The 27,978-nt window shown below is 53.0% G+C and overlaps 2 protein-coding genes across 5 annotated transcripts in view; one reads left to right on the top strand and one right to left on the bottom strand.

The window, feature by feature from the left end:
• The window catches only part of ERICH1 (glutamate rich 1), a 65,224-nt gene extending 58,655 nt beyond the window's left edge, over nt 1-6,569 (bottom strand). For all 4 annotated transcript variants that reach the window (XR_004429166.1, XR_004429164.1, XM_033177764.1 and 1 more), the window contains exon 1: nt 6,466-6,569. Coding sequence is in view for 2 of the 4 variants with exons in the window: in XM_033177764.1 (XP_033033655.1) it covers nt 6,466-6,487 (22 nt within the window). In the remaining 2 variants the exon portion in view is untranslated. The remainder of the gene's footprint in view (nt 1-6,465) is intronic.
• A 7,448-nt stretch (nt 6,570-14,017) lies between these two features.
• On the top strand, nt 14,018-15,821 carry LOC117063906. The gene has a single exon (XM_033177750.1). The coding sequence runs from the start codon at nt 14,369-14,371 to the stop codon at nt 14,834-14,836; it is 468 nt and encodes a 155-aa protein (XP_033033641.1). The 5' UTR covers nt 14,018-14,368; the 3' UTR covers nt 14,837-15,821.
• The last annotated feature ends 12,157 nt before the right edge of the window (nt 15,822-27,978 follow it).

Here is a 27,978-nt window from a genome sequence, read left to right as displayed (position 1 = left end):
TCCGTATCTGCTCCCCCACCTCCGGCTTCCGTATCTGCTCCCCGCTCCAGCTTCCGTACCTGCTCCTCCTCCGGCTTCCGTACCTTCTCCCCCTTCAGGCTTCCATATCTGCTACCCCTCCGGCTTCCGTACCTCCTCCCCCTTCAGGCTTCCATACCTGCTCCCCGCCTCAGGCTCCGTACCTGCTCCCCTACCTCCGGCTTCCGTACCTCCTCCCCCTTCAGGCTTCCATACCTGCTCCCCGCCTCAGGCTTCCGAACCTGCTCCCCGCCTCAGGCTTCCGAACCTGCTCCCCGCCTCAGGCTTCCGAACCTGCTCCCCGCCTCAGGCTTCCGAACCTGCTCCCCGCCTCAGGCTTCCGAACCTGCTCCCCGCCTCAGGCTTCCGAACCTGCTCCCCGCCTCAGGCTTCGTACCTGCTCCCCCCTCAGGCTTCCGTACCTGCTCCCCCCCCCCCGCCCCCCGGATTCCGTACCTGCTTCCCCCCTTCAGGCTTCCGTACCTGTTCCCCTACCCTCAGTCTTCCGTACCTGCTCCCCCCTCAGGCTTCCGTAGCTGCTCCCCGCCTCAGGCTTCCGAACCTGCTCCCCGCCTCAGGCTTCCGTACCTGCTCCCCCCTCTGGCTTCCGTACCTGCTCCCCCCTCAGGATTCCGTACCTGCTCCCCCCTCAGGATTCCGTACCTGCTGTCCCCTCTGGCTTCCCGTCTGCTCTGTTCTCACAGGCACATGGGTCCCCCACCTCCGTCTCTCCTGCACCCAGGGGACAGAACCAGCGGCAGTGACCAGCTCGTAACTCCAACAGAACCTTGCATGTGATGAGTCACCTGGCTGGGTCCTCACGGTGCTGCCGCCCACTTTACAGATGAGCCACCTGAGCATTAGTAGAGTGAGCTCTGAGGCAGCAGTCCAGCAGGACTGACCTCGGTGGTCGTCCCCTTCGAGACTGAAGCCTGCTGTGCACTGGGGCCCCGGCCACTAGGGATGGGCGCATTCGGCATCCACCACCTCCTCGGCCCACTTCCCTCTCCAGACGCACACCAAGCACAACTCTCTCCCAACCTGCAAGGAGCCGATAGGAGCCCATGTCCGGGCAGCTCTTGCAGCCCTGCTGCAGCCACCGCAGTACCGCATCTCCTCGTCCCCACGTGCGCTGGCCTTCCCACCACTGCACCTGCCCTTCCCTGCTGGAGCTGACCTCCACACCCCAACCTCACCACACACCAACACTCCTGCAGGGCCTGGCTGGCACGGCGCCTCTTGCTCTGCCGGGACTCTCTAAACCCCCCTGTTCCATGAGGTAGGTTCCTTGGTTCCCTCCCTCCCTCCCTTTCCTAAACCCCCGTTCCATGAGGTAGGTTCCTTCCTTCCTTCCTTCCTTCCTTCTTCCTCCTTTCTCCCTCCCTCCTTCCCTCCCTCCTTCCTTCCTCCCTCCCTCCCCTCCCTCCCTCCCTCCCCTCCCTCCCCTCCCTCCCTCCCTCCCTCATTCATTCAGTTATTCACTTGGGAAGTGCTCCTGAGCACGCTGCCCTTCCTTGAAGATGGGGAAAGAGGTGCCAACTCCTGTTCCGGAGGAAGGGCTCTACCGCATCTGAGTAGAGAATGTCAAAGCCACATGTGTCAATGAACACAGCCCCACTTCTGCAGGACAGCGATGACTCCTGTCCAGCTCTGCACAGAGTCCCACACACGGGGCCAGAATGAAAGTCCGCCCCAACAGAGGCATCAGGCACCCAGCCAGACCAACACCACACTGCAAGAAGGAAAAGGAGCCTCTTTCCAACGGAAACAAATCCGAACTGGCACCTTCAGCTCTGGGACTCCAAGGGAGAGGCAGGTATCACAGGCAAGTTGCAGGGTACGGCTGGGAGATGCACACACCACACAGGGCCACATCCAGACACGCATGTACACACACACCACACGCAGACACGTGTACGCAGGCACACGACACACAGGCGCACACGCATACACAGGCACACATGCATGCACATATACACAGGTGAACACCCAGACACACATGTACACACATGCCACACACAGACACATGTACACAGGCACACCATACACAGGCACACACACGTACACACAGGCACACACACGCAGATATGCATGTACACACACACCACACACAGACATGTACACACATACCGGCGCACACACACCTACATGAACATTGACACACATGTACACACACCACACATGCACAGACACAGACACCACACAGGCAATACATATGTACATAGATAACACATACACACACACGTACACACACAAGAAGACATGCATGTACATACACACATGCAAAACACACATATACACACCACACAGGCACACATACACACTACACACAGACATACACACCACACACAGGCACACACACTACACACATACACACCACACACAGGCACATATATGCATGCACACACACATATACACACACCACTCCGGCACATACACATGCACACATGTACACATATACACACGCACACCACGAAGGCACACATGCGTGCAAAGATACCCACACCTGCACAGATGCGCACACACACAGGAATGCACACAGACATGCATGCACACAAACACCAGACACGTGTGCACACACAAAGGCATACACAGACACGTGCACACACAGGAACAACGGTACACATACATGCATGCACACTGACAATATGCACACACAAACTCACAGACCCACGCCTACACGCAGACACCTCTCCCCAACTACCAGAGCTGCAGGAACTCTGGCACCAGGCCAGCACCGTGGACAGCGCCAAAGATTCCTGGTGTGTGAAGTTGGGGCAATCCACTCCCTGAGGTGCAGGAGAAATCAGAAGACGACAGGGAGGTGGCCACCAGGAAGTGTGACCGCTCACAGCAAGGCGCTGGCAGCTCCAACTTCATCTGAGGAGTGGAAGACAGAGGCTGCCCACCTGCTCCAGACTCCTTGGCACTAGAGGACGCACCTGCAAGGGCGAGTGAAGCTGTCCTGTGCATGCAGCAGTCACAGCAAGAATGAATTCTTATTAAAAAGCAACCAAGCATCCTGCGCTCCAGCACACGTTCCCCAGGCTGACAGCAGGCTGGGTGCCACGCAGGAGGAGGCCTCTGGGATGGGGCTCTGTGGCCTTCCCTACAGAAGGCCCAGCCAGGCCAGCAAGGCCGTGCCAGCAGCATGGTGCCCTCGGAGCTCTCTCCTTGATGCGGGTGGCTGGCACCACGGAACCACCTTGATGGGAAACTGCAGGACAAGGAGTCAAAGGACTGGCCTCAGGGTACAGTGAGTCGAATGCAGGGGGCGCTGCCGGGCAGGGACTCTGCTTAAATCCACTGGCACATCCCCCCACCACACACACAGCAGCATGTGGTGAGGACAGGCCTGGTGCAGGGAGAGAGGGAGTGGCATGACTGCCTGGCACTCCTCTGCCTGCTCAGGGCTGGGCCCTGGGATGGGGCTCCGGCCTCCACGGGGCTGTGGCCCTCACCCCAGCATCTGAGGATCGCCTCTGCCCAGCAAAGCCCACACAAGCTTTGGCTCCTCCGGAAATGTCCCTGAAGCACACACGAAGTCAGGGAGAGGACCAGAGCCAAACCCCTCACAACGACCCACCACCAGGGAGGAGGCTCCGTGAGCCAGACAACAAGACTCCGCCCAGGGAGCAGGGACACAGTCAGCGTCTCGAGAAGGAAGCAAGGAGCAAGGCCCCACATGGCTCTGCTCACCAACACAAGATGCCCTGACAGGCACTGGGAGCCGTGCAGGGAGGAGGAGGCAGCAAGGCTCAACCCAGCCAACAGCAGATGCAGTCACTCCTGCCAGGAATCACCTGGGCCGCTCGAGGTCCTCACCCACCGCAGCAGGCCCCTTCCTCGAGGAGCACGCAGCCCCTGGGGGATCTGTGACACTGGGGGCCTCCCCAGTCCACTGCAACCCCAGGCCAGGCTCCCCTGACCGCTGGCTACCCTGCATGCCAGGAACAGCCTGACCTGAGCTAGCACTTAATTACATGCCAGATATTCACCCAATCTCCCTGGGTAGAATGGAGGCCACAGTGCCCTTCCCCTTCCTGGGATCCTCTTCAGTTAGGAGAGCGGTTCATGGTCGGAGCTGCACAGCACCTCTCAGGCTTGCAAAGTAGGCCCAAGAAACATCCTCTAGTGCTCTACTTACACCAGCATAACATAGAGCACATTTGACCAATTTGTACTCAAGTGGAGCTGCTGCAAAGGCAACACATTCTTCCCATTAATCCTGCGGAGTTTTGCTACACATTGTTACAGGAAAATTGTCTCATTAACAGGTTACATTGCCTAGCAAAACAATCTACTTCCAGGAAAAAAAAAAAAAAAAGCTTAGAATCACTGTTTAGCCTGACTGCCAACCTTTCCACCTCATGTTTCTTGGTTTGTGCCAGAGCCAAGCAGGGGAAAGTATGGGCCCCTGGATGTGTCCTCTGTCAGCAAGCACTGCCCTAACCCCAAGCACAGCCTCAAAGCACAGCAGAGCTTCACTTAGCTCGGGGAGGGAAGGATACCGTGCCTGATTCGCTGCTGCAGCCAGGGCCTGAGGGGCTCTGCCACATTCAGCAGACGCTCGGCCAACACCCTGCGGTGAATAAACGACGCCAAGTCAGAGTTCTGAGTGGGGTCCGCTCCAGGAAGGCACACCTGCGCCTCGTGGCACCTGCCTCCTCTCCCACCATCAACAATGGTGCCCAACCCTCATCTGCAACCACCCCACGACCCTGAGCTGGACCACAGGAAAAGAGACATTCCTGCAAGCGGATGCCTCCATCCCCTCCTCCAGAGGCACACTCGGCACAAGCACACCCCAGTTCCCTGCTCCATCAGATCACAAATGCTGGGAAGTTTTATTCCAGCTAAATCCTCCCTTCAGTGCCTCTCAGAGCCTAAGTGCCACTCAGCTGATGGGCTATTCAGACGATCGCGAGGAAGACACACAGAAAACTAATATTTTCTCTCCCAGCTACATTTTATACTTTTGGGATTTATTAACCCATCCTTCCAACCACAATGTCCTTAAACAACCTAAATTTACTTGACCATTCTGTCACATATCCAATAGTTTGAAAAAAAGGCCGTTTCGAGGGAAGATGATTAGTGAATGACTCAAACAATTAACTTCCATTCACTTTAATTTAGTGAGTGGAGAAAGGTTTTTTTTAAGTTGATTAGGTACATTACAGATGCTATAGAGTTGCAAACATTTGAAAGAATGTAAGAGAAGAATGTGCTATGGTTTAAAACGAGAAGAAAACCCGCAGTAGCAAGAAGCCCCCCACTACGAAGGCAGAGACAGCTTTGCAGGCAGTTCACCGTCAGGTCTGCTCCTAAGAACCTCGACACTGAATTCACAGCCTGCCAGCCCTGCTTCCAGGAGATGGTCATGAACAAAGTAGTTCTGGTGCTGATTAACATATGTGAATGTCCATTTTAGAGCCTAACATCTGACTGCTTAAAAACTGTTAGGTCATTTTTAACCTGTGAGCTGATCAGGTGACAACTCCCTGGCCCTGAAGGAGAGGGGGAAGCCCAAGTGCAGTGTTTCCCTAAAAATCATATTTTCCATATTTGAGACCATATTTTCCTCCACATTCTGCCTCGAGAAATTTTTTAAAGCAATTTTTTCGTAACTACAGTTTGCCACTATCTTTTCATTTCAAAGGGACAAATATCAGTTTTAAACATAGAGAAGGAAAAAAATTCATCAGCGTCTGAATTAATCCAAGTAACACGAGCTTCAGGTCAAAAACCGCCACTCTTTGCATTATAATGATGATTACAGGGTGAGGGTAATGAGCTGGGGTTTGCAGGAGGAAGGAGCACGCTTTATTTTCTAACACTTCCGTTCTAAGGCATGGCCAGGTTAACCAATTCCATTATTCTGCTCCTGTCTTTGGTACTGCCTAATACTATCACAGAATTTAATAAGCACTAGGATGCGCCCCACACCTTAGGTCCACTGAAGGTAAACGCCACGACCTACTTCTCTCAGATGAGGACACAGTGGCTCAGGGAGGTTCTGCTGTACTTTTTGGTGAGGCTGCCGGAGCTGGCTGCAGCTCCACGCCGGAGCCCTGGGCTAGGACTCCTCTGAAGAGCTGAGCGGCCCCTACTCACTCACCGACAGGGGCTCTGCTAAGAACACGAACCCCTGGCTGGCCTCGCCCCCGCCCAAGTCCCCAGACACCAGGTGGAGCCTGGCAGGGCCGGCCCGACCAGCAGCCATGCAAGCAACAACAAGGGCGAGGGGTGGGCCGCGGTCCGGGGTCGAGGTCTGGGGTAAGAGCGAGGGATGGGTAGGGACTGGGGTGGAGGTGGAGAGTTGGTCCGGGTTTGGGGTGGGGCCTGCAGAGGAGCCGGGGTCGGGGTCCCGAGTCAATATTGCGGTCTAAGCCGAGAGCCGGGTCTGGGGTCCGGGCAGAAAGCCTCCACGCCGTCCCCACCTACCGTGCTTCCTGTGCGCCGCCATGCGGGACCCGGCCGCGAACCTCAGTCCACCGCTCTCAGGTCCGACCTAAGCGCCCTGCCTTCCGGGTTCCGCCCTCCTGGGCCCGCCCACAACAGCAGGAATGCCCAATCCGAATACGGGACCCTGCCACGGGCTGTCAGTCAACTAAAACACGGCCGTGGATTGGCTGATATCGAGTCTGTGGGCGTGTCGCGAGGCTCCAGACCCGCCTCTGGGAGCCTCGCTGCGGAGCGTGCGCGGAGGGAGGGCTGCGGGGGCGCCGGCGCGGGCTCTCGGGAGCCTGAGGACGCTGTGGGGGCGCTGGCTGCGCCTGCTCTACGCGGTGGCGGAACTCTGGGGGCGAACGCTAGGAAGGACGCTGTGGAGAAGAGGGGAGCGGAGGGCCCCAGAGGAGACGCGCCCGCCCCCAGCCCCACGCGTGCACCTGCGGATCCGCAGTCCCCGCTTCGCCTCTAGGCGCCTGACGGACACGGGAGTGGCCAGGGCAGTGCCCCCGGCCCCAAGGCACCTGCAGGATACAGGGAGTGGCTAGGGCGGTGTCGCCGGTCTCCAGGCACCTGCGAGACACGGGGAGTGGCCAGGGCTGTGACCCCAGCCCCCAGGCACCTGGAGGATACAGGGAGTGGCCAGGGCGGTGACCTCCAGCCCCCAGGCACCTGCTGGACACAAGGAGTGGTCAGGGCGGTGTCCCTGGCCCCCAGACACCTGCTGGACACAGGAGTGGCCAGGGCGGTGACCCTAACCCCCAAGCACTTGCTGGGCATAGGGAGTGACCAGGGCAGTGCCCCCGGCCCCCAGGCACCTGCAGGATACAAGGAATGGCCAGGGCGGTGTCCCCGGACCTCAGGCACCTGCAGGATGCAGAGAATGGCCAGGGGGATGCCCCCGGCCCCCAGACACTTGCTGGACACAGGAGTGGCCAGGGCGGTGACCCCAACCCCCAGGCACCTGCTGGACACAGGGCATGGCCAGGGTGGTGTCCCCGACCCCCAGGCACCTGCAGAACACAGGGAGTGGTTAGGACGGTGCCCCCGGCCCCCGTGGACATGGGGAGTGGCCAGGGCAGTGACCCGGTCCCCAGGCACCTGTGGGACACGGGGAGTGGCCAGGGCAGCGGCCCCCACGTCACCCCGGCTTGCCCGACCCCTTCTTGGCTCCCTGTCCAGCTTTGAGGGCCTCTGCCCTCCTGCTCCACCCCCTCAGGACCCTCTTCCTTGAATTCATTTCTTCCAAAACATTTCCCAAGTGTGTGCCAGGTGCTGTTCCTCATGTGGGCTGTCTCAGGAGAGGAACCCACGGAGATGAGTGTTTTGGAGGAAAATGAAGCTGGTAGGGCCTAACTGGAGAGTGATGGGCATGGGCTTGAGGTAGGTGAGGGAGCAAGACCAGGAGTACCCAGGGAAAGAGAGCCCACAGGAGGGAAATGATGTCCCAGGAGAACGGTTGCCCTGTTTTGAGTTTGGGGACCAGAAGCAAGGCCAGGATAAGGGGAGCTCAGAACAGGAGGAAAGGAGACCCCGGCCCGGGCAGGGTCTGCAGGAAGCCTGATAACTTGGCATGTTCCAAGAAGCAAGGTGGAAAGCTGTTACACGATATACAGCAAAAGGGTGAAATGATCTGATGCACTTTCTTTCTTTTTGGGGTAGACAGTGTCTCACTCTGGCCCAGGCTGGAGTGCAGTGGTGCCATCACAGCTCACTACAGCCTCCAGCTCCCCACCTCCAGCAGTCCTCCCACTTCAGCCTCCCAATGTGCTGGGATTACATGCCTGAGCCACTGTGTGGGGCCTGATGTACACTTTAAAGAAGTCATTTAGCCTTGTGGTAGGAATAGTGTTGCATGGAACGAAGCGTGGAGATTTCGTCTGCTGCAATAAGAGATGCTGACAGCTCACATCCAAATGGTGGCACTGGAGGTTCTGGGTTGGGGGCTAGTTAGATTGTGGATGTGTTTCAAGGTAAAGCCAAAGAGATTTTCCGATTGATCGAATTGAGCTGTGACAGAAAAGGAGAAATGTAGAATGGCTGTAAGTTTTTCATTTGGAAACTGGAAGGCTGGAGTTGTACTGAGGAGGTGGAGAGCTTTCTGGGGGATCTTCATTTGGTGGTAGTGTGCAGTTTTAGACAGGTCAAGTTTGAGGTGCTCATAAGATGAGTAAGCATATGAGATCATGAAAGGAGCAGGCATGAACTTTAGAAAGTGGTTCAAGGAATAAGCCCCGAGGGGCTCTGGCCTTTGAGAGGTGAGGCGATGAGGGGGCCCCAGCTGGGGCACATGAAGGGTGGCCAGGGAGAAAAGGAAGGTCCTGAAGCCAAGTCAAAGAACGAACCATTTGTCTCCAATGATGTGGATGAAGCAAGAGGAGGATGGTTGCATTTGTCAAGGGCAGGGGCCATCAGTGATCTTGGTTACAGGAATTTTGTTGAAGTGATAGAAGCAGAAACTTGATAGAAATTCACAGAATTTCAAGGAAAAGTTAGACATTGTACACCATTCTCTGGTGGGATCATGCAAATAGGGCAATAGCTGGAGGGTTTCTGAAGACAGAACACACACATACATACACACACACACACACACACACACACACACACAGAGCAAGAGTGAGAGAGAATGAGAGAATTTGACCTGATCAAGTTGCCATTGAAAATGGGTGATGCAGGAGGGGAAATAATCACTGTAATGAGGCTGCATCTTGAACTTGTTCTCCACTTCATCATTCTCACCAGCACTCAAGCCCACTGTGGACTCCCCCATAACAAAAGCCTCCCAGGAAATCTGTATTTTTCTCCAGCCCTGTTTCTTCAATCTCTCCCACACCCAAACTGGCTGAAATCGTTGACCACAAAGCCAGTCTCCACTTTGAAGTCTTCCATGGACTCTGTGACCCCGTCCATCTTTTCTCTCCACCACTCCACTGCACCTGCTCCTGTCAAAGTCCCCAAGGCATCCATGTCCCCAGCCCCAACACACAGTTCTCAGTAAGCATGTAACATGCTAAGGCCTCCCAGAAGTGTCATCCAATTGCTGGGCCAAACTTGGGAGTCACTGGTGACTCTCCTCTTCCTCTCTTCCTGAATAACCCATCCAGAAAAATCACATCAAGCGCATTCTACTTGCAACGTGTCTTACTTCCACTGCTGAGTTTGTGTCTTCATCATTTGTCACTAGGATTTCTCCAGCCTTTTTTAGGTTGATCTCTGCAATCCCAGGATTTCTCCGAGCATTTTTAAATTGATCTCCCCAATTCCACTCTAGTTCCTCACTCCCACCCTACTGCCATCTCTTCTTATAGAAGCCAAAACGGTCATTTTAAAATCCCATTGCCATTTAAAAACCACTGAACGTGGACCATCGCAGCAACAGGATAGGGAAGAAAAACCGCACAATCACATCAATAGATGCAGACAAAGCATTTGACAAAATCCAACACCCATTCATGATTTAAAACCCAAACACTTTCAGCCAACTATGATTAGAGGATAACTTCTTCAGTTTGATAAGGGACACCTACAAAAACCCTGGAGCTCACAGCATACTAAACAGTGAGAAACTAGAAGCTTTTCCCCCTAAGATCAGGAAGAAGGCAAGGCTCCCCCTCTCACCACTTCTTCTCATTATCATACTAGAAGTCCTGGCCAATGCAATGAGACAAGAAAAGGAAACAAGGTATACAGATTGGGAAGGGAGAAATAAAATTTTGTCTGCAAATGACATGATCGTCTATGAAGAAAATCTCTGCCCTGCTCAAAATCCTACATCATATTTCATTGTATAGAGGATACAAATCAAAGCCCTTAAAATGTCCTGAAAGACCCTTGAGTTTTTCTCTAGTCATGATCATGTTGTCCTTCTTTTCTCCCTCAGTTTCAATTATTCTGACTGTTCAGTTAAAGGAAAATGTGGCCAGGCATGGTGGCTGTTCAGTTCAAGGAAAATGTGGCCAGGCATGGTGGCTCATGCCTGTCATCCTAGCACTTTGGGAGGCGGAGGCAGGAGGATCACTTGAGCCCAGGAGTTGGAGACCAGTCTGGGCAACATAACAAGCCCCCGTGTCTACTAAAAATACTAAAAGTTAGCCAGGCATGGTGGTGCACACCTGTAGTCTCAGCTACTCAGAAGGCTGAGGTGGGAGAATCACCTGAGTCAGGGAAGTTGAGGCTGCAGTGAGCCATAACAGCACCACTGTATTCCAGCCTGGACAACAGGAGTGAGACCCTGTCTTGGGGAAAAAAAGGCCAGGCACAGTGGCTCACGCCTGTACTTTGGGAGGCCAAGGTGGGTGGATCACGAGGTCAGGAGATCGAGATAATCCTGGCCAACATGGTGAAACCCCGTCTCTACTAAAAATACAAAAAAAAAAAAAAAATTGCTGGGCGTGGTGGTGCACATCTGTAATCCAGCTACTCAGGAGGTTGAGGCAGGAGAATCGCTTGAACCAAGGAGTGGAGGTTTCAGTGAGCTGAGATCGTGCCACTGTACTCCAGCCTGGTGACAGAGTGAGACTCCGTCTGAAAAAAAAAAAACAACAAAAAACCACCAAGTCCTTCTATCTCCCCAGGTCTTCAGGCCTGCACTTACCTCCCTAAATCCTATTCCCAGGGCCATGGCAGAGGCTACCTCTGATGCCACCCTCACTGTGCTCTCAGGTTCCGGTGCACTTCCCTGCTGGTTGGCCTCTGGACTTTCTTTGAAGCTTTGGGAGGTGCTCAGCTGGGGGACTGGGGTGTGTGGGTGAGGAGCAGCCCTCAGTCACTGGTACCTAGAAGCTGGAAAGCTGTCCAGCCTTCCTATGTTGACGTGCACTCCAAGCTGCTCCTCTTAGAGCACCCCCAGCAGGACGGGACCCCAGTGCCCACAGGAGCAGCCTGGTGTCACCGCAGCCTCCAGGACGTCCCCTCCTGCCCTGCCTCTCTCTCCCTACTTCCTCTCTCTAGTTTCCTGGGATCGATCTCCACAATGAACTACCTGCACCCAAATCCGCATCTCAAAACCTGCTTGTGGGAAAACCCAGGGGAAGATTTAATAACGACATCCTCAAAAAGTTCTTTCCTGATGTCACAAACCACATTCGTTGCCGTTTCCACATTCACCAATAACACTCCATATGTTTCCTTCAGAGAAGTAATTATAACTTGTAATTTTTCCTTGAGTAACTTCTAGGTGGACCCCTCTCTAGACGGAAGGCTTCGTGGGGCCGGCGACCGTGGCTTTCTGTACTGCTCATACACTAAGAACACAGGAGAAGCCCTCAGTACATTTGTGTGATTTTCTTGTTGCTGTTGCATGAAAGAATAGATTCTTTAAAAAAATGTGAAGGGATGGGGACGAAATGCCAGGGAGGAAAGCAAAGGGAAAGTAAATTGTGAAATGAAAATAAATTGACCTGGAATCTCTCCCAGGTTGAGGTTTGGGCTCTGAATCCAGTGGAGACCACTGATAGATTCGGGAAACATTTAGGAGAAATGGACAGCGGCTGTACTTCTTTCTTCCATTCACCTTGCTATCCCCTCATTGTTTAGCACTCTGCCTTGAAAATAAACTGCAACTGATGAATATTTGGGTGATCAACTATATGGGAAATTCTTACAGAGCCTGGTTTAAAGATCTTGGAATTTCTGGAAAAGATGGGTTTGTCCATTCCAAACATTTTGGATGACCTGATTTCATTCTAACTCCCATCCGTCTTTCTATGCGGTTTGTTTTCGCATCTTTTATCTCATTTAAATGCCATAGCCACGCAGGTGGAAAGCAGAAATCCATTTCTGCGTTTTTGTTAAACTGGGACTTCGAGACTTGCCCAGGGTCGGTGACTGCCCGGGGACCCCCATGCCAGCGCGTCTCGCTCCCGCGTTCCGCTCCTGGAAGGGCAAACCCATGACCCTGGAGAGGGTCCGTCAACACGTGGCCAGGGTGGCTGATCTTCCTGGCTGCTGTGGTTGTCAACACCACTTCTCCGGGTCGATTTTCCCTTTTCTTCGGCTCTATCGCCCATACGCCGCTCACAGCAAACCCAGGCGGCGGGCTCCCTCCAAGTGCTCTCCCTGCGTCCGGACCCAGATTCTCGGGGCGCCCCCGGTGGGTCCCCGTGAAGCCGCCGCCGCACGCCCACCTCAGCGGAGCCCGCCTGTGGAAACCGGGGGAGGTTCCGCTTCCAGCACCCACGCGGCGGCCGCACCTCGCAGTGAGACCCTCGCAAGCGCCCGCGCCTCCCTCGCCCCGCGTCCCCTCTGCCCCGCGAGCCCCCCGGGAGCCGAGCCGACTCGAACCCGAGCGTGAGTCCCTTGCACAAACACGCCGGCGCGTCCCTAACCGCGGTCCAGAAAGGCTGACCCTGCCCGGGGGCGACGGGTGTGACCGGGTCCCCCGCTAACTTTCGGGCGCGGTGAGCGTCGCCCGCGCGCGCCGCGGTGGAGGCCGCTGCTTTCCCGCCGGGAGCCCCGCGCCGTCCCCGGGTGACCCGCGCGCCCCGCGCAACAGTTGGGGCCGGGCTGTCCGCGCGCTCCCCGAGCCGGGCCCTTCCCCAGATGCAGCCGCGCGCCGGCCGCCCCCCAGTGCGCCGGTGCCTCCCCGGGCGCCGAGTGCGCAGGCGCCGGCCGTGAGGACCTACCGTGCGCCGGGCTCGAGCGCTGTCTGAGCGCGCGGCGGCGGCGGCGGCGGACGGACAGACGGACCGCGGACGGACGGACGGACCCCAACCCGCGAGCCCCGGGAGCCGCCGGCCTGAGGAGGGGCCGCTTCGCCATGTCGCCCCGCACCTGCTGAGCTCGGAGCGTCTGAGGATGTCCGCGCTGAGGAAGGTGCGAGCCACCGGGGGCCGCAGGGAGCTGGGCGCGAGGAGCCGGGCGCGGGGCTGCGAGAGCCGTCGAGGCGGGGAGGGGGCCTCGTGTCGGAACCGCGGGGACGCAGCGAGGGCGTCAGGGTTGGGGGCGGGGACGAGCGGGGGTCGTGCCGCCCGCCAGGGCCGGAGCGCCGGTGACCCCAGGGACAGCCTGTGCTCGGGGGTCGCGCGTTGCGCTCCTCGCCGAGCTCCGCGCATCTCTGTCCGCGCTCGGGGGTGCCGGGACCCTGGGCTCCGGGGGTGCGGGAGCCACGGGGCCGCGGAGGTGTGAAATTCTCCGTTCGTGGAGGGGGCACAGCCTGGGGGGCGCCGGCGGGCCAGGGGCTACGCGCCTACCTCCGGTGGGACAGCTGCGAGCGAGTGGGGGCGGCGGGCAGCAGACTGCATCCCCCTCCCCCCAAGCCCGGGTGGAAACGCCGACGGGGACCGGGAATGAATGAAGGGTGTCGGGCTGGGCTGCGCGCGCGGGGGCTCGCGGGGGCGGGGGCGGCCAGGAGGGGGTCCCTTGTGCCGGGCGGCCGCGGCTGCGGAGACCAGGCGGGGTGGAGGGTGCGCGCAGCGAGGGGGTGGCCACCGCCCGGCTCTCCAAGTGCGAGCGAGGAGCACGGGGGCTTTTTTAGGGGTGGTTGCTAAGCGAGGCGCTACCCAGCGCAGGGTTTTGTAACTAAGCCTCCCCCGGCAGCGGCTGTTGCTGTTCTCCGGCTCCTTCGCTAACGATTGCAGGAGAAATAACGAGGATGTAATTATTACAGCCCTGCGCGGAGGGCTGGGAGGCGGCGGGCGCGGGCTCCTCTGCCTGCGCGCCCAGGTGGGGCTGGGCTGGGCTGGACTGGACACCTCTCCCCGCCCGGCCCTCCCTCCGCGCGCGGCGTGTGCGGTGCCGGAGGCTTCGGAGCAGGCTGGACTTGGGAACCCGGGGAGGAGCCTCGAGGAAAGATAGTTGGGCGAGGTGGGCGCCGGCGAGAAGGCGGAGCCCCGGGACAGCGGAGGTTCTCAGGTGGAGAGCGGGCGCGGGGGCGAGGGCGCGCGGCGGGTCTGCTATGCGTGTCGGAAACTCGCAGCCCCCGGTCCCGGCCCTGCGCGCTTGGAGCCCGGGTCCTTCCCGCCCCTGCGCGACGCCGCCGCCGCCGCTGGTGAATGGCGATCCTGGCCACGGCTTGGAATTGGGAATTGGTGACTTATCGGCGGTGCCGGTCTTGTATCGATTAAAGATAAAGCCATCAACAGTGAATTTACCCTTCGTGTGGATGAACTCGGCCAGCCCGGGCTGTGGGGGATTTGGGAGCTGGAAATATCCTCCAAAGCGCCGCCGCTTCTCCCATCATCCCGGACTCGAGGCTGGAGGCAGCTCCGGTGACGCGAAGGCGAGGACCCCCCGGCGGGGTGGGGCCAGGAGCGCCCCGGACAGAGACCCGGTCCCAGCGCCTGGCGGAGCCCGGCGATCCGCGCTGTCAGGAGGACTCTTATCAACAGCCGGTGATTTAATTGTGTTTGCAGTTGGGAAATAACCCAGTACCTCGGCGTAGCCCGAGGAAGTCCAGGAGGCTCTCCAAGGACCCCTCCCCCAGGTCGCGAAGCTGCGCTAAACCCCGGCCCCAGCGCACCTTGGAAAGCACATTTTGGCCTGAAGTGAACGCACCTTACACCATTTTCATTTTACTTCCTTCCTTTTCTCTGAGAAAGGTAATAGATAACCAAGGACAAAAATGGCGAAACGATGAAAAAATGGTAATTCTTGGCAGGTCAAGTTGTTACTCTGGGTTTAAAAAAATGTCATTAATCAGGATTTTCCAGTAGCTAAATTGTCTTGTGCCGGCAGCTGGGTGACTCACAGATTTGGCTCCAATAGTAATTGTAGAGTGTGCGTACCATTTCCTTCTGGATGGTGTGACTTTTTCATTGCTTGGAAGAGAACACATTAGAATATTTTATCCCCTACATCTGGCAGCATGGGGAGCAGGCTGTAGGCAATATTCTGTCCAAGCACAATCTGGGCGGGGAGGGACAGAGGTGACACAGAGCCGGCCCTGTCCTGGGTTCTGTCTCGGGTCACCTGAGGCATCTTCACTGTGCCAGCTCAGGGGCGTGGGATCTGCTCTCAGTGATGACCTGGGGCGCGTCCTGCCTCTGTGCGCCATTCCTGCCCCTTCACTGTCACTCCTTGGTGATCGCCCCTGTTCTTGGGTAAAAGTGGAGAGGTACGGAACGGAACGGCTTCCTCCGTTGATCTACCACGTCAAATCTGCGTGTTGTATTTTCAGGTTAAAGGGTAAACGTTGTAAGCAAAATGAGTACTATGTCAAATAATTCAAAGGAATGAAGTAATTTAAAGTAAAGTTTTCTCAACACAGAGATGTTTTCTCAGATAAGCATTCTAAGTCAGCTTTTCATAGTATTCAATGTGTATTTGTTATCCTTTGAAAGAACTTTGCACTTACGATAGTCCAAAGTGGTACAGCTGGAGACAGAAATAAACATGTTTTTATTTACCAACTTTTTGTATGCCTTTTGTTACTTGTGATTTAAATGGGTTAGTTCGATTTTTATTTTTATAGAATTCAGATCACATTACATTATTTCTCCCCAGTGACATACATGTCCTTGTGTGGCAATCTATTGCTTCTCTTATTTTTGTCTACTTATTTCAGTTTTGAAATTGGTGGAAATTCCAAATTAAATATAAAAGCAAAAATGGGCTTCATGGAATTTAGTTGAGTTCTGTGTACCCGGAACTCAACTAATTCTGAAACTAAAGTGCTCTAATATCTTTTTAAGGGTGAGAGGATTTTGTTTTGAAGACATTATCTTCCATAATGTTAAAATTGAAGGAATGCTATAAATTTTTTATTATATAATCGTATTTGAGGAAAAGCTTCATGACGCCTCACTTATCCAAAGAATTGAATGATGTATACTTTGATTGTAGATTTTAAAATGAAGTTAATTAAATATTCTATTTATTGACCCTCAGGACAGATGCTCCATGGTCATTCATTGGATACAATAAAAATAACTATGATTCATCATTTTGGCCAGATGGGAGTCATATTTAGAGCATTGCCAGCATGTTGGTTATAAAAGAATTATAGGCTGCCATACAGGAAGTTAGTGGGCACACTTTCTATGCAGTTGAAAATTATTCTTAATCAACCGTAGTTTTACCAAGTAGTTTTCATCATACGAGGCTTCCTAGTACCACCAACTTCTTAAATATGTTTTGTTGCTTCCTAGGTACCTGTGTGTACAAAAACTGAGCATGGTGATTTCATGTGTGTTCATGACAAAAGACTTTAATTTCTAGGGAAGCTAAGCAGGTGGGCTTTGGCGTTGACCAGGCATGGCGTCGTAGGGTGTGCAAACTCTAGTTTAAATCCTACATCTGCTGGTTGCCACCTTTCCCCTCCAGGGCTTAATAACAAATTAATCTCCTCAGCAAAGGCAGTAGAAGCTCATCTGTAAACCTCTGTTTTTCTTTTTTCATGTCATTCTTCTGCACACTGACTTCATCTGCCTATGAAAATCTTTTCCCAATCCTCAGGTCATGGGCCTTGACCTGCAGTCCCTTAACTTCAGCTCCAGGAGAGGTACCTGGCTGTTCTGGCATCCCGGTGACGGGTGTCCGCTGCAGCTGCTCTAAGGCGTGCACCTCTCCTGATTTGCTGGCAGTGTCTTCATGTGGGATGTTAGTTGCCTTAGTTCTGAAACTGTCCTGTCTGTATTTATTGGTGGGCCTTCAGGAGTTGAGCTTTCTAGACCCGTTGCTGCAGACTCTGGCGTATTCGCAGTTCAGCGTAGGCCTGCCTTTCTAGGCAGCAGCAAGCTCCCCTTGGAGAATACTTGCCCCCTCATGGGGTTGGCTTAGTGGATCCCTCTTCCCGTCAGAGGTGGCTCCTGACTGGTCGGAGCCTTAGCTCCCTCTCAAGAGCACCTGGATCGTGAAGAGTGGGAACTTTCTAGGAAGGGAAAGCTTTAGGAAAAACGGCGGGAAAGGTGTAAGGCCTGGAGCTGTGGCATCAGTGCACAGCCTTGTGGGGATGGCCTGTCTGGAAACAACACCTTCATCATCTGTCTGTGGAGGAGAAGGGCGGCCGTTATGCAGAGAGCTTGGTCCTGAGGACGCTGTTGGAAGCTGTGAACTAAGTTATGCCTGAACCATCATTACCCCGTGATTTTCAGTTTCATGAACCGGGATATTCTTGCTTTGAATTGACTTTTCTGTCCCTGACAAGCAAGTGGGATATTTGGGTTTTTAGTTTCTCCAAACATTTCCATGTTAAAGCTCTTGTTGCAGGGAAAGGCTTGTTCATCTTCAGGTACTGTTCTTATATGGTACATTGTGTGTATCAGCAGGAAAAGAAGAAAAAAATTTAAAAAACCATTTTAAACAATGAATAAACATTTGGAACCAGCCCATCTGTAAACTTGTGTTAAAAATTTTCAAAGTAACCTGCGAATCTGACCGATCATTGTCTTTAAAATGTTTCACACTCGTGCCGGGCGCGGTGGCTCAAGCCTGTAATCCCAGCACTTTGGGAGGCCGAGACGGGCGGATCACGAGGTCAGGAGATCGAGACCATCCTGGCGAACACGGTGAAACCCCGTCTCTACTAAAAAAATACAAAAAACTAGCTGGGCGAGGTGGCGGGCGCCTATAGTCCCAGCTACTCGGGAGGCTGAGGCAGGAGAATGGCGTAAACCCGGGAGGCGGAGCTTGCAGTGAGCTGAGATCCGGCAACTGCACTCCAGCCTGGGAGACAGAGCAAGACTCCATCTCCAAAAAAAAAAAAAAAAAAAAATGTTTCACACTCTGCACAAAAGAAAAAAAATGGAAATGATCCCCGAGGGTCCACAGAGTGTGTATTTTAAGTTAGGCTGTATTAAAAACATCCTCCTGTGTGTAATGAATGTTGGTCCCGTGATTTTTGCACAGCATTGCAAGTGGCTTTCTAGAGACAGGGTATCCCTCTGTCATCCAGGTGGGAGTTCTGTGGCATGATTATAGCTAACTGCAGTCTTGACCTCCTGGGCACAAGTGATCCTCCCACCTCAGCCTCTCTAGTAGTTGGTGTATGCCACCACACCCAACGAATTTTTACTTTTTTTTGTAGAGAAGGAGGTCTTGCAGTGTTGCCCAGGCTGGTCTTGGATTCCTGGCCTTAAGGATCCTCCTGCCCTGACCTCCTCAAGTGCTGGGATTAAAGGAGTGAGTCACTTTTCCTGGCTGTATTTGGCCGTTTATTTGACCTCACCATATTTTAGTTTTCTCATCACTAAGAGTGGGGCTAATGCAATATTAACTTGATAGGGTTTAGGAGGATTAAATGCACTGATGACTGTAAAGTGATAAGAATGGTGCACATAGTAAATGCTGGATTAGTCTTGACTAGTTTTATCATGAAAAAATATAATTGAGGCCTACTTTGAGCCAATCCACAATGGAAGTTAGCAAGCCACTCTTTGATTTCTCCCAAAACTCTTTTACTTATTATTTCTGGTCTTCTTTTACTTTTTTGTATATCTCTTGCCACTTTCCAAAAAGTTTTTGACCCAACTTAACCACAAAAGGACAAGGGCAAACAAGTTAATTAGAAAATATAAATAGAAAATTAGAGGAAACAAATGTGATAACCATGAGGATGAATGTAATTCTTCGGGCATCACATTTGACACTGAGCTTCCAGGGAGTCAAGTCAACAAAAACCCAAAACCACAAAGCCATGTTCGACCTCACTTGATCGTGCTATCAGGGTGGACATTGCATACTCATTTTTTGGTGAAGATGAATTTTCTCTGGCACTAACTTGTAAGAGATGTTCTGAGGTTAGATCTTATATTCAGGGACTAGGGTTGTATAATATGTAACAGTTACAAATACAGAAGTTTTTTTTTTTTTGAGACGGAGTCTTGCTGTGTCGCCCAGGCTAGAGTGCAGTGGCCAGATCTCAGCTCACTGCAAGCTCCGCCTCCTGGGTTTACGCCATTCTCCTGTCTCACGCTCCCGAGTAGCTGGGAATACAGGTGCCCGCCACCTCGCCCGTCTAGTTTTTTGTATTTTTTTTTTTTAGTAGAGACGGGGTTTCACCATGTTTGCCAGGATGGCCTCGATCTCCTGACCTCGTGATCCGCCCGTCTCGGCCTCCCAAAGTGCTGGGATTACAGGCTTGAGCCACCATGCCTGGCCACAGAAGTGTTTTTTAATGATTGTGTCTTGATTTGGTTTCTTTGAAATAAACCAGAAAAACTCACATGTGCAGCCTACACTCAGCACTGATGATCTCTTCTTGGTGTTTATTTACTTATTTATTTAGAGATGGTCTCACTTCTGTCTATCAGGTTGGAGTAGCATAATCACAGCTCACTGCAGCCTCGACCTCCTGGGCTCAAGTGATCCTCCTACCTCAGCCTCCCAAGTAGCTGGGACTACAGGCATGTGCCACCACACCAGCTAATTTTTTGTATTTTTTGTAGAGATGGTGTTTCACCATGTTGCCCAGGCTAGACTCTGACTCCTGTGCTCTGGCCATCGGCCTACCTCAGCCTCCCAAAATGTTGCAATTATGGGCGTGAGCCACTGTGCCAGGCCTTTTGCTGGTATTTGCATGTGATTTCCGTGGCCAGGTCTTCATGTCTGCATCACTCACTAAGCTACTGTGGTTTAGGGCTGAAGACATGTGGATTCATGTTGTGTGTCCTGCAGACAACAGCAATTTCTCAAGTTTCGTGTGCCTTCACATTTCATCTGAGTCTTTGCATGTAGATGCCCAGAAACCTGTTTTAGCTGAAGGTAAGTGTTGTTCTGGTGGCTGTGGCAGTCTGTGGATGGAGCCGTCATAATGGTTCTCTCAGACCCATCGCCACTTCCCTTTTCTCTCTCTTGTCTTGCGCTTTGGGAAAAAGTGCTCGTTCGCTCAGCAAGCTTAGAGGCAGCATCTCCTCTCCACACATCCTCCCTGACCCACGAGATTGGGTTGGGCAGGTTTCTCTGTGCCCTGACTGTTAGGGTGACACCTCTCACCACCTTGTAATTCCCACTTTCCTTGTCTTTGATGTTTTGGAATAGCCACTCTGTGAGAAGGGTCTTGATCACCCTTGAACCCTGGCCCCTGGTCTCATCTAATGATCTGAATAGGTGAAGGTGCAGAAGAGGGGCTGACGCCTCCTCGAGGTACAGATTCCCCAGCCTGACCTGCGTCTCTGTCTCTTCTCCGGCCACGTCGCCCTCCCGGGGTGCTGGCTGTCTGCTCCCCACAGTCACTCTCTGTTCCCTGCCTGGGCTGTGCCCCAGCAAGACTCTGGCTTCACCCACACTTGGCAGTGCTTTTCATTCTGCCTTTTCCTCATGTCTTTTCTCTCAAACCTAGTTGGAATGCTGCTTCCCCGGCCCCAATGCCTGAGTGAGGTCATGCTCCCAGCCTCCAAATTCTTCGCTGGGGCTGGGTCCCAGCCTCCACCTCCCCCAGTCTGTCCACATGCTATCCTCAGTGCAGCAGAGATGGCAGGAAGGGGTGGCCCAGGCCATCTCTACACCTGCTGCAGGGTTTTAGGCCATGTCACTGGATAAACAGTTGCATGACCTCGTAAATACACACAGTTGATGCCTCGTTACACCGCCGTCCCTTCTCCATGTTTCAGCCGCTGCTTCCGAGTTGTGGGTGCTGGAGACAAGCACAGCAGCAGGTTCTTTACCTTTTTTCTTGGTCTTTAATATGAAACCTTTAGCTCTTTAAAAATAATTTCCGTTGTGTAACATTCTTCGTAATATTTTGACATTCTGAACAAACTTCCAAACATCTGTTTTCTGACTATCTTTACTATATATAATTTAGAAATTTGCATAAACAATTGAGAGTTGTAGTTTCAACCTTTTGTTGTGGCCATTTTAGAATGTAACACTACTGGGTCTGAAACAAAATGTTCTAGGTTGTCGCTATAATTAGATTCAAAGTTTTATTTTTGTTGGTGAAACTTGAATTCTGTAGTTCTTTAAAGCAACCAAACAGTATTTCTCAGTCTTCAGTTTTTCCTGCTACTTGCTTCTCTAATGATATTTTCTTAAGAGTCACAGCACTCAATTTAAAAAAAAACTCTTCTTTGCATGTAACTATCCCAGCAATTTCACTTCTGGAAACTTTTCCTAAGGAAGTAATCATGAATTTACAGCAAGTTAGGTAAGTGGATGTCCCCTCCAGTTGTGTTTCGTAGTATAATACTGGAAAACAGCAGTAACAGGATTGGGTAAATTCATGGTGACACAGCAATGTTATAAAAAATACACATCCACAAAAAGATGGAAGTTAAGTACTTAATTCTATAAGAAGGTGTTCATACCATATTAAGTAAAGAGAATGGATTATAAGACAGTGTGAATATGTTCATCCATTTCCCTAAAGCCACTGAGTTTGGAGCATAAAGACCAGACTGGAAGGATACCGACTCCAGAATGAGGAACCCTAGAAGCCCGATCACATCTCCATCTCACTCAGTGCCAGGCCACCTGCCTATGGGGGTCTGCACCACCCCTCACAGCCCGCCCAGGCCAGCTAAGTTCATCCCGTCAACACTCTGCCCCCATCACCCAGGCCTCCTTGCTGGTGCCTGAACTTCAGTGATTGTCCTGGTTCGGGGCCTGTATGCCCTGCAGGAAGGATGGGGCGTATCTCTCCTTTCTCCAAGCCTTCCCACATGTGGGGCTTCTCAGAGAGGCCAGGCGAAAGTGGGTGCCATCCCTCTGGTGCTTCCGGCTCCCTTGCCTTCTCACGCCCCGTGCAACTTATTTATTTTTGATGTTTTCTGATCATATCTGGTATCTGTTGAGTGCTTGCTGTGTGCCAGGCACTGCTGGGCGAGTTACTCACATTAACTCATGTGATTCTCATGCCAGCCCTGTGAGGTCAGTGCTGGCGTTGTCTGCAGGCTGCGGATGAGGAAACTGGGGTAGAGGGGTCAGATGGTGCATCGGATCCCGTGTGGGGTCACACAGAGCCTCAGGCCACATCGGCAGGGGGGCTCCAGAGCTGGGGACGCAGCTGCCACCATCCAGTGTCGCGGGCTGGGAGAGATCTGTGGGATAGAGGGCCGCCCACTGTGGTCATGGCAGTGTCCCCCATGCCTGACACCTTGCTGGGCATGAGCCCCTCATTTGCTGAATGAATGTGGATCAGAATGCCAGCTGCACACCTGCAGGTGCTGAGGTGGACAGTGGTTCTGATTTTCTGTTTTTTTTTTTTTTTTTTTTTTTTTTGCTGTATCAGAATACTTTTGGCTGCATATAATAGAAAGTCCCACATAAAACAACTGAAACTGAGGATTTGTGAGTTCTTACCACAGAGCACCACAGCAAGTCATCCTCAGCAACCAGGTTCCTGCTGCCTGCTCTGTGGCCTTCAGCATTCCGGCGTAGCCCCTGCTGGCTGCAGACACTGGCCCTAAAGGCATGATGCGGGGACGGTGCCCTGCTGGTGACATCAGCCCTGCAGGCGTGATGGGGGACACCTTTACAGTAAGGAAACCTTACTGTGAGTTCTCCAGAAGACCTCCCCTCACATCTCATCATGTCCAAGCCAGTGGCTGGGAAGGGCAGTGGGGCCCTTGCGCTGGGCCTGGGGTCATCACACTCGCCCTCCCGGGCTGAGCTGTCCTGGTTCTCCAGGGGCCGGGGAGAGCCACACGGGAAAGCCGGCCTGTCCTAGAGACCAGGAGGCTCTAGAGGGTGAGGGGCTGCCGGGCACTGCCCTGCCTCTGACTGCTTCTCTGAGTGTGTGCACTACCCACAGTGCATCATACTTCTGAGTCTTACGGGACTTCTTTATGTTTTCGTTCAATAAAAAGACTGCAAGATATCATAAAGTAGACAGGGAAGGAGAAACCTCCTCTGAAAACCATCGAGCCATAGTGACAAGTGCACCATGTACCATGCGCCGTGCCAGTCACGTGATGGGCTTCACTGCCGGGCCTTGCTTAGGCATCTTTGGTCCCGAGTTCCAGAAACGAGCTCTGACTGACGAAAAGCAAGGCGGAGAGACCGGGAGGACAGGCCATGTTCCAGCCTAGGGGAACGCAGAGGACACAGGCAGCCGGAGGGTGAGCTCTGAGGTGGGATGGGGTGCAGGGCAGAGGTGGGGGCTCTGCAGCAGTATGGGGGGAGCTCCATGACGGGATGGGTAGGCTCTGTGGCAGGATCGGGTCAGGGGGCTCCAGGATGGGGCAGGGTGGGGGCCTCCGTGGTGGGACAGTGGGCTCCCTGGTGGGATGAGTGGGTCTGTGGTGGGATGAGTGGGTCTGTGGTGGGATGGCGGGGAGCTCTGTGGCAGGCTCTGTGGTGGAACGAACGTGTCTGTGGCGGGATGGGCCGGCCTCTGTGGTGGGATGGGTGGGCTCTGGTGCTTTCTGTCTCTGCCTCACTCCTCTAAGACTGAGGTCCACAGAGCCAGCTCAGCTCGGCTGCATGCTCCACGTAGCTGCAGGGGTGCATGACCCCTGAGTAGGGACAGAGTGGTCCCCGTGGGCGTCGGTGAGTCAGCATATCCCATGCTGTGACCCGAGGAGGAAGCCCTTACCGGGCGTTTGTTTTCTCCCAGGAAAGCACTAGAGTCCAAACCATAGAGGAGCCAAGAGATAGAATATCTTGTATCATTTACCACTCACTTTAGCTTTTTAAAAAGTGCTTACATATATCGGGTGACATCCAGCCCCGCAGTGCTGTGAATTTGCGAATAGCCTCACCGAGGAGTGCGTGGCGGCGCACAGGTGTTCCGCACTGCCCATCAGCACCTGCCTGTTCCTCAGAGCCCTCCTCTGTGGTGGGCTGGGACATGCTCAGAAAGCAGCCAGTGGCTTCCCAGTGGACAAGGACAGACGAAACCCCGGGGTTACTGCTTTGTCGTGTGGCATGGAGACCTGTCCTTGGCTGCCAGGTCTTTGCTTTCTCACAACTTTTACTGTATTTGTTATAGCTCTTGAGATTCTTCTCGCCTACAATTTATTTTGCTCTCTCTGTATCTGATGGTATCATGGGAGGCGAGTTAGGCTACTTTTGTACATTTTCTTTTCTTTTTTCTTTATTTGAGACAGGGCCTTGCTTGTTGCCCAGGCTGGGATGCAGTGGCATCATCATAGCTCACTGCAGCCTTGACTTCCTGGGCTCAAATGATTTTCCTACCTCAGCCCCTGAGTAGCTGGGACTGCAGGTGCATGCCACCACACCCAGCTAGCTTTTTATATTTTCGGTAAAGCTGGGGTTTGGCTATATTGCTCAGTCTGGTCTCAAACTCCTGGGTTCAAGCAATCCTCTTGCCTTGGCCTACCAAAGTGCTGGGATTACAGGTGTCAGTCATTGCACCTGGCCTTCTTTTCTTTTGTTTCTGGTCATTTTATCTGCTAAGTATTTAGGAGCTAATTAATATATTACAAGTCAGCAATAATTCCATGACCTAGAAATCATTGGTGTGTTTCTTTCCAGCCTTCTTCTAATTATTTTAAAAATGAGATTTGGAAACTACGTTGTTTTTTTTTCACTTTATATTCTTTTCTAAGAATTTGCCCATATATTCAAAACATCCTTTTATAATTTAATTTTAATCGATGTGTAGCGTTCCTGTATGGTATGCGATTAAAACTTTCCCCTGTTGTTTCACATTTAAGTTACTTACAAAAATGTTTGGCCATTGTTCTGTGGCTAATGTATTTTTTTGAATATTTTCTGAAAATGTAGATCTTTTTTTTCTCCAGTCAATTCCTAGGAACAGAATTATTGATTAATGGGTGTGTTTAGTTTCCTAGGGGCTGCTATAGCAAGTTACCGCAGATCGGGTGCCCGAAACGGCAGAGTGCACTCTGGGTGCTGGAGGCTGGAAGCCTGGAGCCAAGGCATCCTGGGGCCTGCTCCCTCCAGAGGTGCGGGGAGGATCCCCTCCTCTCCTGGCTTCTGGTGCTCCAGGCATCCTGGCTTGTGGCCTCATCGCTCCAGCCTGCTCCTCTGTCTCCACGTGGCCTCCTCCTCTTCTCCGGGGTCTCCCCTTCCATCCATCTCAGATCTACCCCGCGGGACACATGTGAGGGTGGTCAGGGCCCCCTCAGAAAGCCCAGGGTTATCCCCTCACCAAAGAGCCTTAGTTCGTCACCTCTGCAAAGCCCTTCTTCCAAACAAACTCACATTCCTGGGTTGAAGGGCTTTTCCTGGGTCTCCCTAGGGCCGGTTAGGCCAGCTGCACGAGCGAACGATCCCGAGTCTAGAGGCTGTTGCCAGAGCTCTCTCTAGACTTGCGCATCCACCCTGGCACTGCACGTGGGCACTGGCCGTGCCGCGTCCTTGCCACACGAGGGGAGGTCAAGGCGACTGTGTGGAGTGGGCTCAGGGAGGACGTCAGAGGAAAAGTAACAAAATAAACCAAAATAAAAGGGAATGAAGAAATGGATCGATAGATCTGACGAAAACATTTCGAATCTTTTCTATGTCTACAGGAATAAAATCAAGTGCATGTAGAAACAGTTTAATACCCTAAATATGAGGGTTTTCCTGAGTGCATAAAAATGGACAAAAAATATAAACAGAATATTAATAAAGAAGCCAATATTTCAGTTAATAAGCATTTGAAAATGGCCAGAATTGCCAATGAATGGTAACACAAAACATGACTTTTAAAATCTACAAGTGAGCTATTATTTTACAGATAATTAAGGGCCATACATTTTGATGTCTGACTTCCAGGGCACCTGGCCCATGTCCCTGTCTGTGCCTCCGCCCTTCCCTGCGCGTTTCCGTCTACCGCGCGGCCCTCATGGCTCGTCGTCTGCAGCATTTCAGGCTGATGGGAGAACAGTGTGTCCTGTCTTTATAATGAGATGTATATTCCCTGTTTCAAAAGGCCTAATGGGATAGCATTTTTTAAAAAGAATTCAAACGGACTCAATTTAGTTTCTGAAAAATGTCCAGTCCAAAAATAGCCCTATTCGGAAATATTCGTCACTGGGCTCCTGCTCGTTTTGTCTGAGAAGGTGAGTTGGCCGAGTTGTGGACGGTTGGAAGTTCCTTTCTCCATCAGCAAACAGGTGTCCGTAGGCACGCTGACGCAAGGCCACCCTCTCCTAGAAAGGAGCGTTTTCCTGGCGCTTGGCTGCTGCCGGTTTCTGACAGTCACTCGGAAGGTGTTGCGCCCTCTGTCCCTCTCACTCGGCCGTCTCGTGACTCTGTGACCAGGCCTCATATTTTTTTCTCCCCTGACACATTACAGAAGTTGAATAGTGAGGTTAGAGAAACCTCTTTCTGAGTTTCCTGTCTCTTTCTGGTCCTTATAGGAAGTTCATCTGACACTTTTTTCAGGCCCATTTTTTCTCCTTAAAGAAGTGGTCAATTGCTGCTGGCTTAGGAAAGGGTCTCCCTCCAGGGCTCTGGTGTGGGCTGGGTTCTTCCCTGGCATCCACTCACCCGGTTCTCATCTCGCTTGCTGCTTGGAGGTGAGGGTGCTGGGTTGCCTGTGCCACCTTCTCCCTTCCCTGTGCTGAAATCATTTGTCTGTCACTTTTTCCTCACTGTGAGGTCAGTGTGGGCTGAATCGTTCTGTCCAGTTGTCCTGTCATGAAGCAGAGAGGGAGAGGAGAGACTCAGGATAATCCCCAGGCTGCCAGCTACCACCAGTGGGTACAGAAGGCAAGGTGCACGTTGCTCTACGCTCATGCCTTGCCTTCCTCCAGCCTAGTGTGTCTGGGCTGGTCTCACACCCATGCATTAAAGGGCAGATGAGGCCTGGTCTTGCCCTCCGGAGGTCCACAGTCAGGCAAGAAGCACAGATGTGCCAGTCTCGGTTGCACCACCAGGCAGAGGTGCAGCAGTGCTGAGCCAGATGCCCCTGCTGATGGCAGGGCCCGGTCAGCACCAGCCGCCTGTGCTCCATGTGGGGTCAGAAGGAGGGGATGGGGCAGGAGGTTCTCCAGACAGCTCTGTCCTTGCTGAGCACAGTGGGGGCTGCTCAGAAGATGAAGGCTTAAATTCTCTCCTGAAATTTATAAATGGGAAGATGCCATGGCGGCCGGGAGGCACTGGAGAGAGGCAGCCTGGAGGTGCAGGCCACGCTCATGAGGGATGCTTACGACTGGATGCTGTACTTTCAAGGTGGGTAGGGGAGGCCCTCATGGTGCTGTCGCCTGGGCCCGGGGCACTGCACATCCGGCTCAGAGCCTCCCACTCCTGCCCCTCCAAGAAGGCGACCTCCAGGTCCTCAGAGCAGCCTTCTGTAGGCGACTCTCTCAGCCATTTCAGTAGATAACCCTCACTCCGTTCCCATTATCATCACGTGAAAAATGGCAGAAACTGCAGTCATTGTGTGGTCACCACTTTCCTATACCTCTTCCTTAAGGGAACAGACAGATTACAGCTCAAACAATCTTTTAACTTGGTGTCTTTGGGTCAAGTGTTACCATGTGTCTTGCAAACGTGAAAGCAGAGATGTTGAAAAGCCAGGAGGCTTTATTGGGGGGACGCAGACCTGACCGTTTAGGGCCAGATGGGTGTTGCTGTGGACCCAGTCACTTACACTGAGGAGGGGCCCGGTGTTTATGAGGAATTGCTACTCTGTATCATGGAACACAAACTTTACAAAGGTGTCTTTGGAGGCTCATCAGTGCCGGGAAGTCAGGCCGTCCCCTGCTCTTTCCT

This window comes from Trachypithecus francoisi, unplaced genomic scaffold, assembly GCF_009764315.1.
Source record: "Trachypithecus francoisi isolate TF-2019V2 unplaced genomic scaffold, Tfra_2.0 Contig01558, whole genome shotgun sequence".
Lineage (NCBI taxonomy): Eukaryota > Metazoa > Chordata > Mammalia > Primates > Cercopithecidae > Trachypithecus > Trachypithecus francoisi.
Note: the sequence above shows the minus strand (reverse complement) of the source record. Positions and strands in the feature narration are given on the sequence as shown.